The 17,996-nt window shown below is 41.8% G+C and overlaps 1 protein-coding gene across 2 annotated transcripts in view; it reads left to right on the top strand.

The window, feature by feature from the left end:
* The first annotated feature begins 863 nt into the window (after window positions 1-863).
* The window catches only part of LOC311109110 (plexin domain-containing protein 2-like), a 164,172-nt gene continuing 147,039 nt past the window's right edge, over window positions 864-17,996 (top strand). The window contains exon 1 of one of the 2 annotated variants that reach the window (XM_084151920.1): window positions 864-1,204. In XM_084151920.1, coding sequence (XP_084008046.1) covers window positions 1,105-1,204 — 100 coding nt within the window. In that variant the 5' untranslated portion in view covers window positions 864-1,104. The remainder of the gene's footprint in view (window positions 1,205-17,996) is intronic. The other variant, XM_084151919.1, reaches the window with a different exon arrangement.

Here is a 17,996-nt window from a genome sequence, read left to right as displayed (position 1 = left end):
TATATCCTACAGGATAGTTTTCCTGAAGGACTACATGCATGATTCCTATAGGATCCTGCAGGAATTGTCCTACAGGAAAGTGGCCCCTAAAATCCTGTGGGATATCCTGCAGGACTTTTTTGTATGGGGCACTTTGGAGACTGGAAGGGCAAAGGGGGATGAGCTCTGCCCAGGTAGATCCCAATCTGTGCATGTGCCTCTTGGCTGAACATGGTGTGCAACATCCTAAATATGAAAATGGTGGTGGAAAATTATGTTTTCTCGCCTTATCGCCATTAAAGATAGTTAACGAGGAAAATGATGCACTTGCAGCCTGAATGGATGATGCTTTATGTATGAGCCGGTCCACGGCGGACACGAGTGTATTAACGGGGATGACTAGACAATTGTGCAGATCTAGCGTCCATGCACTATGGGCTGTCTAGGCTACATATAGTATAGGGTGTTTTCAACAAAGATGTTATGGTTGGTTGTAAAAAAAACTTTAAAAAACTGTCTCATAGTGTAATAAGTTATTGTCTGTCTTTTGTCACAGAAAAGTCCATTATTATCCAGTAAGTTGTGGGTAACATATTCCAGCTGCATCTGCCACGGTATTGTTGCTAAACTGGTGGTTTGCACTGACTGTAAAAAGCAAAATACTTTTGGTGGTGTTGGATTGGTGACGAGGGAGCCAGGGCATCTCACCATCCTCTCTGAAAACCCAACTCAAATTGCACCTCTTCTTTCCCGGGTAGGAATGAGACCTATGTGTGTGGAGCTGGGATGACCCCAATATTCTGAACCGTGTTGCTTTTTTGGTGGTGGCCCGGGACCTTGTTGGACCGACGAGTGTATGCGCGCATTCACGCAAACCTTCACTCACTCACGCACGCACACAAACACACACACACAAACAAACAAAACACCACACATCATATTCGGCGTCTGCAAACCAACGAACAGCGCAGACAGGTTTTGCTCCGCAAAAGGCTCTCTTGCAGACTACACTCGAGGAGAGTTACGGAGTGGAGTCTATGTTTTGGATCACCTACGATTTTTGGTGTATGAAAAAAAATTACATTCTAAAAAGAGGAGCAGTGCAATCAATCGTGGATCTCGGATATGGCAGGTGTGAAGACATTCGACCTTGTTGTTGGAGTTGTTTTAGTTTTTCTGTCTTTTGGAAATGCGTTTCAAGTGCCCGGAGGGGACCTGACGAACGGTAAGACCCCAGACTACCTCTTATATTTGCACCATGAAGATCTCTCCATATTTAATGATAACAAAATAAAACACTATGCATGATGTCTTGTATAGAGAAACGTTTACAATGCTTTATTTATTATTAAGTGTGGTGTGGTGTGGTGTAATACGGTGCAATGCTGCAATCACTTTCACGGTGTACAATAATGAAACTAGGTTTGTAGTAGACGTATTTACCGTATCTTTTACTGCCTTTATAACTGTCAAATAATAATTTGTGTGGTGACTAAATACAAACTATAGGCTACATGGTTTTCATTATTGCTGTGATATTGTGGTTATAACGGTTTGTGCGCTCCTGAGTGAGGGTTGCTGAGGTTCGTGGTGTGTGTGCGTGCGTGCGTGTACTGCGCGCTCCCGCGCTTATGAGGGGGATATTGAAGGCTGGTGGTTTTGGATGTGTGCACGGCTATTGTTCTACACTATTTCTATTTCAGCGATCGAGCCAGGCTATGTCGGAGACTTTATGATAGGCTATGTCAGATAATTTATTATCCTTACTATAAAAATGTGTATAACACAGTCTGTCCCAACGTGTTATCATACTTTTATTAATATAAGGGAATATAGTAAGAGGTGTTGAATGTGTTTTTTCTCGGTTTTCTTTATTATCACATTTAATGTTTTAAATATATTAGTTGTGATTTTGTGAATCATTAACTACTTGATGAACATGGCCATATATTTTTACATTTTAGTCATTTAGCAGACACTCTTATCCAGAGCGACTTACAGTTAGGTAGTGAGTGCATACATTTTTATTTTTTATTTTTCATACATATAGGGTAGGATTTCTGAAAATCAAATGAGAAAGATCATGTTTTGCATTTTGACTTAGCTTTGGCATTCTATAAATCAAACAGCCTGCATTCTTTGACCCAACTATTAACATTCTTTAAGAAATACGATTTTCTCCATGACAGGAAAGAACAAAGATATGATTTGGCAGTGGTGTGCCCCTTCAACCATCTGATTGAGTTTGTCTCTCTGTCAGTGCATGTACTGTCTACCAGGGCCTTGTTTTATCTGATCTGGGACCAGTCTTAAGTAGAATTATCAAAAGCTCACATTCAATCTAGAGAACTCTGTGCCTTTCAGAGGTAAGCTGTGGATTAAAGTGTCACACTGTTTCTGAAGAGGTTATGGAATAAAATAATTCCCATTCTCATCCATTCCAACCACCGCCCGTTTTTCCTCAAATGCAGCAAAGTTCTCCAACCTCAACTGTTATTAGCAAACACATGGACAGGGACCCAGCTGTCAACCTCTAAAAGGCTTGGAGAGATTCATAACTTACATTTGAGTCATTTAGCAGACGCTCTTATCCAGAGCGACTTACAGTTAGTGAGTGGATACATTTTCATACTGGCCCCCCGTGGGAAACGAACCCACAACCCTGCCGTTGCAAGCGCCATGCTCTACCAACTGAGCTACACGGGACCTTCAGAGGAGATCTTTCCAGGTGCACCTCTCTCTGCCTCTGTTCTATATAGGGCATTATTTTTAGAGTAGCTGTCCAGTGAGGTGCGTCCCTTGTCATAGCATTAACTGACCATATTTATGGTGAGTAGTGCCTCTCTCCTTTCCTAGATAGTACATTATTAATAGACAGGAAGTAAAGGACAAGAAATACCCTAACGAACGTCAGCCGTGCTGTTGGTGTGTGTGAGCCCAAAGGTTGTTCACTCTGAAGTTCATTGGGTATCTGGGACCTTGTTGTGTATAACTCACTGTGGAGACTGACTCACCCGCTCTGGTTCTCTCATTGGCCAGCATCCACAGCAGCAGAGGACAGGGAAAAGTTACATATTTTGATGCCTATAGCCACACCCCCACACACAGTCTTTATAACTAACTTTGTGGGGATACACAATTCAGTCCCATTCAAAATCAAATTTTCCCTAAACCTAACCTTAACCCTAACCTTAACCCCAAAACCTAACCCTAACCCTAAACATAACCCTAGCTCCTAACCCTAACCCTAGCTGCTAACCCTAAACCTAATTTGAACCCTAACACTAATTCAAACCTTACCCTAAACCCCCTAGAAATAACAAATGTTCACATTTTGTTTGTTTACTATTCTTGTATAGTTAAACACGTCCACGTGCACGCACACACACACGCTCACACACGCACACACGCACACACGCTTCCTCTCATAGTTATAAATGAGAGGAGCTGTGGCTTACATCTGGACGGCATTAGAAGATCTCATGGGCTAAACACATTGCTTTTAAACATTCCCGCCATGTGACTACTCTGGGTGATGCCAGGGGCACGCTCACACACTGATGAGAACAGAATATGGAGGTTTGATTTCAGGGTGATGTTGGGGTTAATTCTCACTCTGGTTCTCTCTCAGAGAGAGAAACTGTATAGGCCACTTAGCGTGTGCTGCTCCAGTCAGTCTTGATCTGCTCGCTAACGATGCGGTCTGATTTAAAAGCTTGCGTTGAGGACTGTTAATGTGCTAAGATTGTGGTTGTGTGTGGAATGCCATGGGAAAGGGGAGAGCTCTGTTGTATGGGTTTCAGGCACAGTGCTGTGCTGTACTGTTCTACACTGTGCTATGCAGAGTTTCATGGGTTCTCAGGTAGCGAGTGACTTAACCAGGACAGGCAGTTATCCACGTCCCTAGCTCTGGGGACCCTGCTTCTCATCCATCATAATGGCTGCCTTCGCTCTCACACACACTGACACACACAGATACAAGCCACGCATGTACGCACATAGACATAGAGTTGATGCAGTGGTTTCTTAGCAGCGCCACACTCAAACTTCAAAAGGCTGAGTTTGACCTTCAAGGCTAATACAGCCTATCTGACTTGTCTGGTGAAGTGTCGGGCTGTGTGTGGGTGTCAGAGGAAGACCCTCAAAATTGTCAAAGACTCCAGCCACCCTAGTCATAGACTGTTCTCTCTGCTACCGCACGGCAAGCGGTACCGGAGTGCCAAGTCTAGGTCCAAAAGATTCTCAACAGCTTCTACCCCCAAGCCATAAGACTCCTGAACAGCTAATCATGGCTACCCAAACTATTTACACTGCCCCCCCACCCCCACCCCCACCCCCACCCCATCTTTTTACGCTGCTGCTACTCTGTTAATTATTTATGCATAGTCACTTTAACTCTACCCACATGTACATATTACCTCAACTACCTCAACTAGCCAGTGCCCCCGCACATTGACTCTGCACCGGTACCCCCTGTATATATAGCCTCCCTACTGTTATTTTATTTGACTTCTTCTCTTTTTTTCTCAACACTTTTTTGTTGTTGTTTTATTTTACTTTTTTTATTAAAAAATAAATGCATTGTTGGTTAAGGGCTGTACGTAAGCATTTCACTGTAATGTCTACACCTGTTGTATTTGCCGCATGTGGCCAATTTGATTTGATTTTATTTGATTTGAAGTCTTACTGGCAAAATGGTCCACAAAAGAGCTCTGTCTGTCTGTTCTGAAAGATGAAACAGTGTTAAGTCAGAAAGAGGAGAAGTGCAGGAAGTTTATAAGCCTTCTAGGAAGGAATTCCATTCTCTCTCTCTCTCTCTCTCTCTCTCTCTCTCTCTCTCTCTCTCTCTCTCTCTCTCTCTCTCTCTCTCTCTCTCTCTCTCTCTCTCTCTCTCTCTCTCTCTCTGTCTGTCTGTGACACTGCACATTCTAACTGGTCAGAATGAAAGTCTCTTTAGTGGCTCTCTGAATTACCTCCTGAAAGAAGCTTCCATGAATGGACGGTGGATGACGGGGTTGTGGTGTGGTATGAGGGGGTGGTGGTTGGTGTTGGTCATGGTCTTGCTCTATACGTGGTGACAAGTCCTCTATGCCACACAGGACCGGGATGGTACGGTCCCGTACCACAACACGGCAACACCAGGCTCTTGTGTTAGTCACGCCTCAGATCCTGTCATCTCGGGTCCACCCCTTTGCTCTGTGAAGGACCCTTATACAGGGGGTAGAGGGTAGGGGGCATGGGGTAGAGGATAGAGGGTAAAGCCAGAAAGAGAGGGGTGAGAGGGGCTCAATAGGCACTGAGACAAAGCAAAGAGGCCAATAGTTAATGAAACCCGGTGCAGTTAAGCTGCTCTTTATGTACAGCCATTGTCTTTCATGCTGTTTTCAAGCTCTTTCATGTCCATCTCTTCCCTTTGTCTCGCACACTCATTGGGGCTTTTAGCTTTTCTTAGCTTTTTCTTAGAAAAAGTAATCACTCTCAGTGGGGTATGTTTTGTGCTTTTGTATTGTGTGTATTAGATTAAAGGTCCAATGCAGCCGTTTTATCTCAATATCAAATCATTTCTGGCTAACAATTAAGTACCTTACTGTGATGGTTTTCAAATAAAATGGTCAAAAAGAAAATAGCTTCTTAGCAAAGAGCAATTTCTCAGGCAATGATTGTGCTAGGACTGTCTGGGAGTGGTCTGAGTTGGGAGTGGAAAACTGAAAACTAGCTGTTGTCAGAGTGGTTTGGAACTCTCTTTCTTATTGGTCTATTTAACTAATTTCACCATGGAAAGGCCAAAGCTCCATTCCACCAAGACAGGCAGAATTTCTGGCAGTCTTCAAACAGCTCTTACACTAAAAGAACATCATCATAATTTTCACAATTTCACAGTATTATTCCAACCTCATAGTGTGGAAATATATATAAAACACAGGAGAATCACGTTTTTGACTGCGCTGGGCCTATTTAAGCACTTTATTAGGCCCCCTATAAAAGTTTGAGAAAGCAGGAATTGGTGGATTGGTGTTGGCTATACGTGACTTTTACTGAATAACATGCATCTGAATGGGCTTAACTGAGTGCTCTGTTAAGATAACTGAATAGGGAGAATTCAATTTACCATGCATGATAAACCCTTTAATAAACAGCCCAGCAGGGTAGGCTTATCATAGTCTATGACAACTGATCTCAGACCAGCGTCTGAACCAGAGATTAATCCACAGGTGGAGCCTTATCTGTTGTCTGGCTGTCCCAGCAGCTGTACAATGCTTCCGTTGGCTGAGCTGGAGAGTTTTAACAAGAAAGATAAATGTGTTTCTGAGAGGGAGGGATTTTCACCAGGCTTCCTTTGCCTGCAGGGCAGGGGTGAGTGTGTGATGATTAAGGAGGAGAGGAGATTTGGGGAGAGTGCACTCCCTTACTTCTCCCCCCCTCTTTTGCTTTTTGTCATGGGCTGGCAAGGGTTCTAGTGTAGAGGGGTGATAGAGTGAGTTAGGGATGGTAGTATGCAAGACCACCTGGTAATAGTATGGGCTATGAAGGGATGTATGTTACACCTGTATAGTCGGTTCTGTGTAAGGAAGGTTCACACTAAATCATGTAAGATTGCATGTTGTCGTTCTCGGTTATCAACACAACCACGGGAAGAATCTGAGCTCTCAAATACCTCATAGCTGCTGGAAATGTCAGTTAGGATAGAAACAGCACCTGATCAGTCATCGCTGTTGCAAGAAAACTGCCACATTTTGAACATACAATAATGAAACTTCAGGAGCGATTTTGAATAAATGTTCTTGGTCCTACAGTCATTACATGTTCAGTCTACATAAAGGGGAGTTACTGCTAATGTAAAAAAATAAGTATTTCTTCCGACAGTGACACATTGCCAAGGTTCAGGAAGAGAGGATGGAGACAACGTCTTAAAGCAGCCAGTCACAGAGGGATTAAAGAGTAAAGCCCTAAAACATTATACACTTCAGCAAGTGTCACGAGTTTCACTGAGTTACCCAACCTAAGAGTCAGCACAGCAGACTGTTGGGTTTTACAAGAACAGAGAGAGCTGCTCGCTGCCTCAGAGGAACTGGCTACCTGTATATAGCAGTCAGTTATGCCATGTGTGATCTACTCTGTCTACTCTGTATCAGTGGTCCCCGTTGGGTAACAGCAGTTAGCGCGCTGCATCAATGAGGTAATGGAGTGGAACACAGATGGGACGCCACAATATTTGTTATGTTTGTGTGTTCTCTCTCTCTCTCTCTCTCTCTCTCTCTCTCTCTCTCTCTCTCTCTCTCTCTCTCTCTCTCTCTGTGTTTGGTGTGTGTATTGAGTGTTCACAGTCCCCAGCGAGTGTGGAGTGCTGAAGACCCCCCTCTGGGTGTGTCGAAGGAGGGCCACAGGCCTTCAGGGGCCTTTCAGTGTGTCCAGGCATGCTGAACGGAAGACAAAGAGCCAGGGGAGGACCCTCTCACCCTAGCCTGTCAGCAGGCTTCATGTCCCCAGCCCAGCAGGAGCAGTGGCTCCCCTTTGTACCAGACCAGACTGTGTCACTCACTGGGGCTAACAACATGCTGCTAAATGCCTATGTAGCATGTGTGTGTGTGTTCGGGGAGGGGGGTGTGTGGTTAATGTGTGTTTGTGTGTGTGTGTGTGTAAGAGAGGGAGTGTTTCTCTAGGTGTGTGTTTGTCATTCACTCATATTTCCTTTTCCTCTCTCTCTCTTTTTCTCTTTTTCTTTTTTTTTGCACTGAGAAAGTTTTCTGTAAAGTTCAACAGGAACCTGTCTCCTGATCCAATGCCAACCACATCCAGATCAGTTTATTGAGTTTTAATAAAGCACTCTGGACATGACATGCAGCTTGCCAGCTTCTCACTTACAATTGTTCTACTGTTGATGCTGTAATGTACTCATTGATATTTGTGTCTGGTAAAGATGTTTTGAACGGTCTGCAAGCAGAATTATGGGATTCCCTCGCTTGAGTGCAACAACAGAGTCTTTGTTTCTGTGCCTGGAAAGAGACTGTGTCGCTGTCCAAATGTCTCTCCCTCTCCCAAACAAACTCAACCATGCCCTGCATCAACAACAGTCAATTAAGTGTCTTGGGATAAAAGAAAATACTTCACATTACTACAAGTACATTTTGGGTCAGAAATGGGGAGGACAGATCATGACTTTGAGTTGAAATCAAATTGTGTAAATCATGTAAATTGTGTTGAGTTCATTTTAAGGAGTACTAAATGCTGCAGAAATAAATTAGCTCTGATTTATTGGCGGGCTGCCTCAGCCGGAGAAACAGAGAAAGTGCCGCAGAACATGTGTATGTGTATGTGGGAAAGCAAGAGGAAAACATTGTTCGGTCATTTGTTTTTACTAATAGGCTGAATGACTGATGGGGCGGCTCTACCATTACAAAAAAATAACATGTAAGAAAAAACGAATGTGGTTTTCAGATACATGAACACACATGTATAAACAAATCACATGTGAAAAATGTAATGTGGAAATATATATACTGTATATATACAGTACCAGTCAAAAGTTTGGACACACCTACTCATTCAAGGGTTTTTCTTTATTTGTACTATTTTCTACATTGTTGAATAATAGTGAAGGCATCAAAACTATGAAATAACACATATGGAATCATGTAGTAACCAAAAAAGTGTTAAACAAATCAAAATATATTTTACATTTGAGATTCTTCAAATAGCCACCCTTTGCCATGATGACAGCTTTGCACACACTTGGCATACTCTCAACCAGCTTCACCTGGAATGCTTTTACAACAGTCTTGAAGGAGTTCCCACATATGCTGAGCACTTGTTGGCTGCTTTTCCTTCACTCTGCGGTCCGACTCATCCCAAACCGTCTCAATTGGGTTGAGGTCGGGGGATTGTGGAGGCCAGGTCATCTGATGCAGCACTCCATCACTCTCCTTTTTTGGTAAAATAGCCCTTGCACAGCCTGGAGGTGTGTTGGGTCATGGTCCTGTTGAAAATTAATTTATAGTCCCACTAAACCCAAACCAGCATACATGCATACTGACGCCACACATACACTCACACACACACAAAAACTTTCACACTCACCACATGCGCTGCTGCTACTGTTTATTATCTATCCTGTTGCCTAGTCACTTTACCCCTACCTATATGTACATAGCTACCTCAATTACCTCTTACCCCTGCACATCGAATCGGTACTGGAACTCCCTGTATATAGCCATGTTATTCTTTACTCATTATCTTTATTCGTTATTTACTGTGTTTTTATTCCTTGTGTCATTATTTATATATTTTTTATCTTTAACTCCTCATTGTTGGAAAAGGATCCGTAAGTAAGCATTTCACTGTTAGTCTACACCTGTTGTTTACTAAGCATGTGACAAATACAATTTTATTTTATTTGATCGACTTGCATACAAACATGAGCCAGCGAGCTAGTATTATAAACTTGTGGAAACTGACAAGCACGATTAGAGGAACCGCTTGACTTTCTCTTTTAGCAAGCTAGGTTTTTTTATTTTGTCTAAATTTGCACTAAGAATCTCACTAGATTTTCACTTGGTCAAAACAATTACATTTTACACTGAACAAAAATATAAACTCAACAGGTAAAGTGAGGAGGATTTCTGTCTGTAATAAAGCCCTTTTGTGGGGAAAAACTCATTCTGATTGGCTGGGCCTGGCACCGCAATGCCCTCCAAGGCCCACCCATGGCTGCACCCCTGCCCAGTCATGTGAAATCCATAGATTAGGGCCTATTGAATTAATTTCAATTGACTGATTTCCTTATTTGAACTGTAACTCAGTAAAATCTTTGAAATTGTTTGCTTGTTGCGTTTATATTTTTGTTCAGTATACATCTAAATGACCAGAAAACTCTTCACAGTTTAGTTAACATGTTATCTCTAGATTCTGAAAACGTAACCATGCGTACAAACCGGAAACAGGATAAAGAAATAAGGAGACACAGAGCGCTTCTCTGTTCTTTTCACTGGGCTTATTTTCCTGCAGTGAAATGACCAAATCACCTTCTTGTGGTCTCATGGGTGGAATATAATTAATTGTTGTTTTCAAACATAATTTTTTTAAGCACCGGAAATCCAGTGTTTCTATGTCTTACGTTTTTGTTATATTTCAGTCTTCTGTGTTGTATATAAAGTGTAATATTGGGATGAAAACTCAAAATTGAATACATTTCAACTCTATATCTGACATGGTATAGGTGTCTTCTTTTTTTTAAGGCCATAAACATGTGTGAGGTGTATACCTTTTTTTCAAAGTAGATTTTTTTAAGACGACCAAGAAACATTCTGTGTGACTGATTTAGCATTTTAACTATTATATTCAGGTAGGCTAAGTAACGTTTTTACAGAATGACATTACAGAATTAGCAATTACACATGTGGAAACATTGCTACTGCAACATGCTAACATCACCTTTTTTACGTGAGGAGAATATCACTATTTCACTATTTCTGTACAGTTACATATCGGGATATTATTTTTGAAGCTATATAATGTCGTTTTGACAATATCGCAATATTTTATTTTGTACCTGCACCAAAACTCCAGCAGTTTTCCTTCATAGCTTGTTCTCCATCTTATTTTTAAATAATGAGCCAATTAGTTTTAAGCACTTTTATTTCCATGACTGATCAAAACTAATTTTCTCATGGCTCTCTCTTGTCCCTCTGCAGCAGACATATAGTGAGCAATATGTTTGGAAAATCGAATCGCAGTAAAATCACTGTATCGAATCGCAATACATACTGTATAGAATCGTGAGAATCGCAATACATATCGTATCGGCACCTAAGTATTGTGATAATATCATATCGTGAGGTCCCTGGCAATTCCCAGCCCTAGTCATTTATTTATTTATTATTTATTATACATTTAGCAGACGTTCTTATCCAGAGCGACTTACAGTCATAGAGCCTTGTTTTCACGTTTTGTACTGTAACGATAGCTCAAATCAAATCAAATTGTATTTGTCACATGCCTCGTAAACAACAGGTGTAGACTAACAGTGAAATGCTTACTTACGGATCCTTTTCCAACAATGAGGAGTTCAAGATAAAAAATATATAAATAATGACACGAGGAATAAAAACACAGTAAATAACGAATAAAGATAATGAGTAAAGAATAACATGGCTATATACAGGGAGTTCCAGTACCGATTCGATGTGCAGGGGTAAGAGGTAATTGAGGTAGCTATGTACATACAGGTAGGGGTAGAGTAACTAGGCAACAGGATAGATAATAAACAGTAGCAGCAGCGCATGTGGTGAGTGTGAAAGTTTTTGTGTGTGTGTGAGTGTGTGTGTGTGTGTGTGTGTGTGTGTGTGTGTGTGTGGCATCAGTATGCATGTGTGAAGGTGTGCGTATGTAGTGTGTGTGTGTATGTGTGTGTTGGGGTGTCAGTGTAAGTATGTGTGAGTGTGTGGAAGGGTTTCCGTTATGAAAATTTGGCGCCAGACAACGTGACTGACAAGATTTTAATTTACCAGACATTTGAGAAATTTACCGGACATCCATATGCATTGGGTGCGTAACACATTACGGCGTCCACCCAGGGTGCTCAAAATTACATTTAGATTATTGTAATTCACCTTAACAGAATAGAAATTAGCATTTTTTGAAAAGCAAAACATTGCCTGCTATAAATCATAAATGAACATATATAAAAAGATATAATAAAAATGATGCCTAGAAGAACAAGTCGCCTACACAGTAATAAAAGACAACTTCAAAATATAATATTTGTATAATATAATTTGCGAACGATGAACATTTTAATTATTAAATAACAAAACATGGCTGTCTACGAACACCAGGGCCGGCTGGTCATGGCTAGAAGGGGTTCCAGCTTTTGTCACATTCACATCAGATTTGACTTTTCGTAGCAGGTTAGGAGAATTTACGCAGCAGGTTAGGATAATTAATGTAGCAGGTTAGGAGAATTAGGTTAAGGTTAGGAAAAGGGTTAGGGCTAGCTAAAATGCAAAGAAAATAAACCTTTGACGATAATTTGACATGACCCGGATGACCGCCCCAATCCCCATTCACGCTGGGATTCAGCACCACAGTAGTGGAAAGAGGACATTCTAGGTGGGCTCAAAATGAATAAATTATAAAACTGATGTTGGACAATCAAATGTGTTATGTAAATAAACAAAATTCGTTAAGGCTGGTTCATTGAAAGAAAGCTTATTTTACAAAGTTCCTGTGAAACGAGTCCCGCACCATGCATTTATGAAAGCACTTGTTTCCAAAGCTGAAATTATATCTCACTCTTTTCACAGTTCTACTGGATGATGTTAATAAATCTTTTGTTTCTTGTCAATTGAACTATCGTGGGGTTGTGAGTCGTGTCATGTGTGATATACGTGGCTTATTAATAACTCTGTTTCCTACTATAGGCAGTTGACTGCCTAGTGATTGCAACATTGTAACTCTCCGATGTGAATAGTTGGCAACAATGTTTTGTTTCCAAGTGCAGCTGAATAAGCTCAACTGAAATGCACCAATTGTGCGTGATACACATCATTACTCTACTCTAGTCTAGCAATCCATTCCAAATCTTTATACTTACATGACACAGGGGCGGCATATGTTGATCTTACCTAGGGCGGCAGCAGAACTGTCAGGACCGGGCCTGAAAAACACAATACTTTGCCTCTAATTTCCTTGCGTTTGCGGTGGACCTTGGCCTGCTCAAAGGAAGCCGCTGCTGTTGGGAGGTCAAAACTGTCCAACTCCTTGGAGCAGCTTGCGATGCGCATCAGCTTTGTTACCTTGTCCTAAAGAAGGCACGATCTTGAGGCCGTTACTCTGTTTTGGAGAAAGAATCCCCTCTCGGCGGGCACACTGAAAACGGGTATAATCAACACAATCTTCTGCAATTTTGTCCAGTCGGGTTACACTTAGTTGAAGTCCCTTATGAGGACCATCTTTTGCATGATTTAAAATAGAAACATACACACTTGAGGATTTATTAGCATATGAAGTATATTTCCCTATGAAGTTGGAGCACATAGACTGGTATTTCCACCAATGATTAAAAAGCATTATCCAGTGTGTGTGCATAGAAAGTTAGTGTGTGTATGTGCGTGCATGCATGCGTGTGTGTGTGACAGGTAGCGACTGGCAGGCAGCTCTGCCCAGGTAACCGAAGACTCTGTTAATCCGCTGGAATGCCCCGTGGCGTGTCTGAGAGTTAATCGTGTTCTCTTGAAAGAGCCTTCGTTCCAATAGGCACCCTATTCCCTATATAGTGCACTACTTTAGGGCTCTGGTCAAAAGTAGTGCACTCTATAGGGAATACGGTGCAATTTGGCAGACAGCCTTTGTACAGTCTAAGACAAACAAACCAACACCCCTCTTGATTTTGAGCCATAGTTTGTGGTGGAGTGCACACAGTGCAGAGACTTTTCATAATAAATTGGCTGGTCTGTGTGAGAAAAGTTGGTTGTGAAAACGTTGGTTGTTTTTCCTCGTAGCTAGCAGCTTTATTTGCCTCAGGTAATTGATGTTGTCAGCCTTGGGCATTTACTGTTGAATATGTGACCGACCACCTCTTTTCAGTCTTATTTAGCAAAATTTGAAATAGTGTTTTTTACACACCCTCTTAAGCCTTACCCCCACCCATCTCTTTAAGGATTCACATGTGAGGCCATGTGCTAAACAGAGTGAGTAAGGTAGTGTAGTTCACGTTCAAATACAATAGATGGCCGTAATCATCCCCAGACACACCTGGCTAACTTGATGGGTCATGTAATCATCTGACAAATTTGAGTCTTTTTTTTTTTTTGACATGTAGCTAGCTAGCTAAACAATTAACCATAATCCCAACACAAATGGATTGTCATAGCTAGTCACCACGCATGAAATACTGTAGTATGGAGCGAGTTTCCCAAAGGCTGGATCGTCGGCCTTCTCGCCCGCTCCAATTTCGCTCCAATTGTGCTCCAGTAGCGCTCACTTCACGAGCTCAGGGCATGCCCGGCACAGCATGCATTTGTAGTCTACTTGTGTGCTGCTATAGCCCCTTGCTTTAGCTACTGTCATCTAGTATGATAAATATTTTCATAAAGAAACTGATAAAACACACAGGTGAAAAATCAAGGTGACTTACAAAGATGAGGACGACCAAGAGCATGAGAAAGAGAATCATTGTGGAATCTGAAAAGACAGGTATCCCGAAAGCATGATGGTGTCCTTACTACGTGCACATGCTAATAGGAAGGAACGAGGTGGGTAGCTAGCTAAGTGTGTCATTGTAGCAAAGTATTTATAAACAAAAAATCAAATCTCTTAAAGGTTTTGTTCATTTTCATTCTATTATCTATATAATAGGCCATCATTGATTTTGGCCTTATAGGCCTGGCATATTGTACTGTAGATGGTGCCTAATAAGGCATTTTTCGTTTAATTTGTATTTAATTCTAAGTAAGTCACAGCCTATATGTGTAATTTATAGACTATAACGATTTAATACAACAAAATGTTGTTTAAATGCTGAGCGCTTAATGTTCCTGCCAGCCTAGTGTGTCGCACACGCAAATGCTTAACAATGTATTTATTTGTAGGCTATAGCCTTGAAATAATTGAAATAATATAGCTGAAATCATTTTTTTTGTTCCTTCTTAGGCTCCCTGTCTGGCTCCTGACCTATATAGAGTGTTTATGTGCTGCTTTATACGACATGTAGCTTATTTGAAATTATGAGCGCATCTTACAGTCACCTTTCCCTGTTTCATCTTAAAATACTTTTCATTCAAATCATATGGTTTGGTTTCAATACTTCAAAACCAAATGGTAGGTCCAGGTAGTCACAAAAATAGAAAAATAGGAGTTGTTGGAAAGGACGTGGAGTGCCGGAGCGGTGTGCATGAGCGATGAGCGGGATTTCTGACCGTTCAGCTCAGCTCACATACTCTGAGCCATATGCATGGATGAACGCTTCCTGGCAGACTGGATCCCCTTTAACTAAGTAAGACGTCACTCCGGCACACACTGATCGTGTGCAGTGCCATAAGAATCATCAGATCTTTCTCCCTCTCTGTCACAGATACAATCAAATGTCAGAATTTTCTCCATCTCCTTCTCATACTCTGCTTCCACCAGGCATTCCACTGATTTCAAAACTCGGTCAACTTCTTCCTTGACAACAAACACTGTTGCTCGCCGTTTCTTCCCCATCACTGTCATCGGAAGATTCTACAATTTCTGGTTCAATTAAAATGTTTTTACTTAAGTCAGAGATTTCCTCATCGTCTGATTCATTTTCATAGTCAGAAAGAGTAAGCATGGCACGATTGTCCTCTAGAAAGTAGTCCCTCACAATTTTTTCCCACTGATCTTTGTCAATAGCGCCTGCTAAATTAAGGGTAGCAATGTTGTTGAGAGCATTAGCAACACTTTTGCAGTTCTCCATGGCTGCTATATCTTTCAAAAATGCCACGGTAGCAAGGATTATCTACACATACTGAGTAGCTCATGTTATAGACAGAAGCATTCTATATGGCAGACCAAGCCGAACTCATCTCTTGGCATGTCCAGCCCAATCATTATCTCAGCCAATCATGGCTAGCGGGAAGATTCCTGTCTTTTTCCGTGGCTAAACCAACTTTTCTGTGGCTATACCATTTTATTCGTATTTACAGATGGCATACAAGTTTGTTATTAAGGCACATGAAAGTTCAAATTTTGCAGAAGGCATTTCTGTCAAAAACTGCATTTTGATAAAAATATGTTCAAATGCCTCTCCTGTGAAGTAGTGACATACAGTGGGGAAAAAAAGTATTTAGTCAGCCACCAATTGTGCAAGTTCTCCCACTTAAAAAGATGAGAGAGGCCTGTAATTTTCATCATAGGTACACGTCAACTATGACAGACAAATTGAGAAGAAAAAAATCCAGAAAATCACATTGTAGGATTTTTAATGAATTTATTTGCAAATTATGGTGGAAAATAAGTATTTGGTCACCTACAAACAAGCAAGATTTCTGGCTCTCACAGACCTGTAACTTCTTCTTTAAGAGGCTCCTCTGTCCTCCACTCGTTACCTGTATTAATTGCACCTGTTTGAACTTGTTATCAGTATAAAAGACACCTGTCCACAACCTCAAACAGTCACACTCCAAACTCCACTATGGCCAAGACCAAAGAGCTGTCAAAGGACACCAGAAACAAAATTGTAGACCTGCACCAGGCTGGGAAGACTGAATCTGCAATAGGTAAGCAGCTTGGTTTGAAGAAATCAACTGTGGGAGCAATTATTAGGAAATGGAAGACATACAAGACCACTGATAATCTCCCTCGATGTGGGGCTCCACGCAAGATCTCACCCTGTGGGGTCAAAATGATCACAAGAACGGTGAGCAAAAATCCCAGAACCACACGGGGGGACCTAGTGAATGACCTGCAGAGAGCTGGGAACAAAGTAACAAAGCCTACCATCAGTAACACACTACGCCGCCAGGGACTCAAATCCTGCAGTGCCAGACGTGTCCCCCTGCTTAAGCCAGTACATGTCCAGGCCCGTCTGAAGTTTGCTAGAGTGCATTTGGATGATCCAGAAGAGGATTGGGAGAATGTCATATGGTCAAATGAAACCAAAATATAACTTTTTGGTGAAAACTCAACTCGTCGTGTTTGGAGGACAAAGAATGCTGAGTTGCATCCAAAGAACACCATACCTACTGTGAAGCATGGGTGTGGAAACATCATGCTTTGGGGCTGTTTTTCTGCAAAGGGACCAGGACGACTGATCCGTGTAAAGGAAAGAATGAATGGGGCCATGTATTGTGAGATTTTGAGTGAAAACCTCCTTCCATCAGCAAGGGCATTGAAGATGAAACTTGGCTGGGTCTTTCAGCATGACAATGATCCCAAACACACCGCCTGGGCAACGAAGGAGTGGCTTCGTAAGAAGCATTTCAAGGTCCTGGAGTGGCCTAGCCAGTCTCCAGATCTCAACCCCATAGAAATTCTTTGGAGGGAGTTGAAAGTCTGTGTTGCCCAGATCTGCATGGATTTTTTTTTCTCATTTTGTCTGTCATAGTTGACGTGTACAGGCCTCTCTCATCTTTTTAAGTGGGAGAACTTGCACAATTGGTGGCTGACTAAATACTTTTTTCCCCCACTGAATGCCTAGCTTCCTGAAACAGGTCACATATTAGAAGAGAGCTGTTCAAGCGCAGTGTATTTTCTAAGCACTATAAAGGATGAGGATGTCATAGGAGTAGCCCTGTGTGCTAGGCCTTCATATGAATAGAATGTTGGTGCATTCTGTACATTCTAAGTCCATTCATTATGTCTTCGTCTCGAAAAGTGCACTACTTTTGACCCAAGCCCTATAGTGCACAATGTCGGGAATCGGGTGCCATTTGGCACACACACTATGTGTCAGTTCTGTTGTTGTAATATCCCTCTGTCTATTTCAAGTTGATTTTAAATGTGTTCTCAGGTGGTGGTGAGCCAACAATACTCCTAATTGACTCTCATTAACTGTCTTTTATCTACTCGACCCCAGATGACACTAATTGTGACGGAGAGTAAATTAATCCTGGCAGATTAATTAGGAATTCATTATTCATGCCATTACACACCAGTAATTGATGCACACTCCTCCAATGAAGGGATCACGACAGGTTGCAAACGTGACGTCACTCAACCATCAGAACTGACTGGTCTGTAGGCTGTGAGGGAAAGGAAGCATCTAAGTGGTGGCTGGTGGGTGGAGATATCGGAGGACGGGCTCATTGTAATGGCTGAAATGGAACGGCATCAAAAACATCAGACGTGGTTTCCTTATTTTTGATAGCGTTCCATTCAATCTTCAATCCATTCCAGCCATTATTATTAGCCATCCTCCCTCCCTCATCCCCACCAGCCTCCTCTGATCTGTCCCTCTAGGTAAGTCAGCCCTACATGCACCCATCAGATGAGCTGACCTGGCTGCTTCCTGTTATTGGTCCCTATGGGGACAGAGGATGACTCGTCTTTCAAATCATCCA

This window comes from Coregonus lavaretus (assembly GCF_964263955.1).
Source record: "Coregonus lavaretus genome assembly, chromosome: 34".
Taxonomy (NCBI): domain Eukaryota; kingdom Metazoa; phylum Chordata; class Actinopteri; order Salmoniformes; family Salmonidae; genus Coregonus; species Coregonus lavaretus.
The sequence above is the reverse complement of the archived record's forward strand: the minus strand, read 5'-3'. Positions and strand labels throughout refer to the sequence as shown.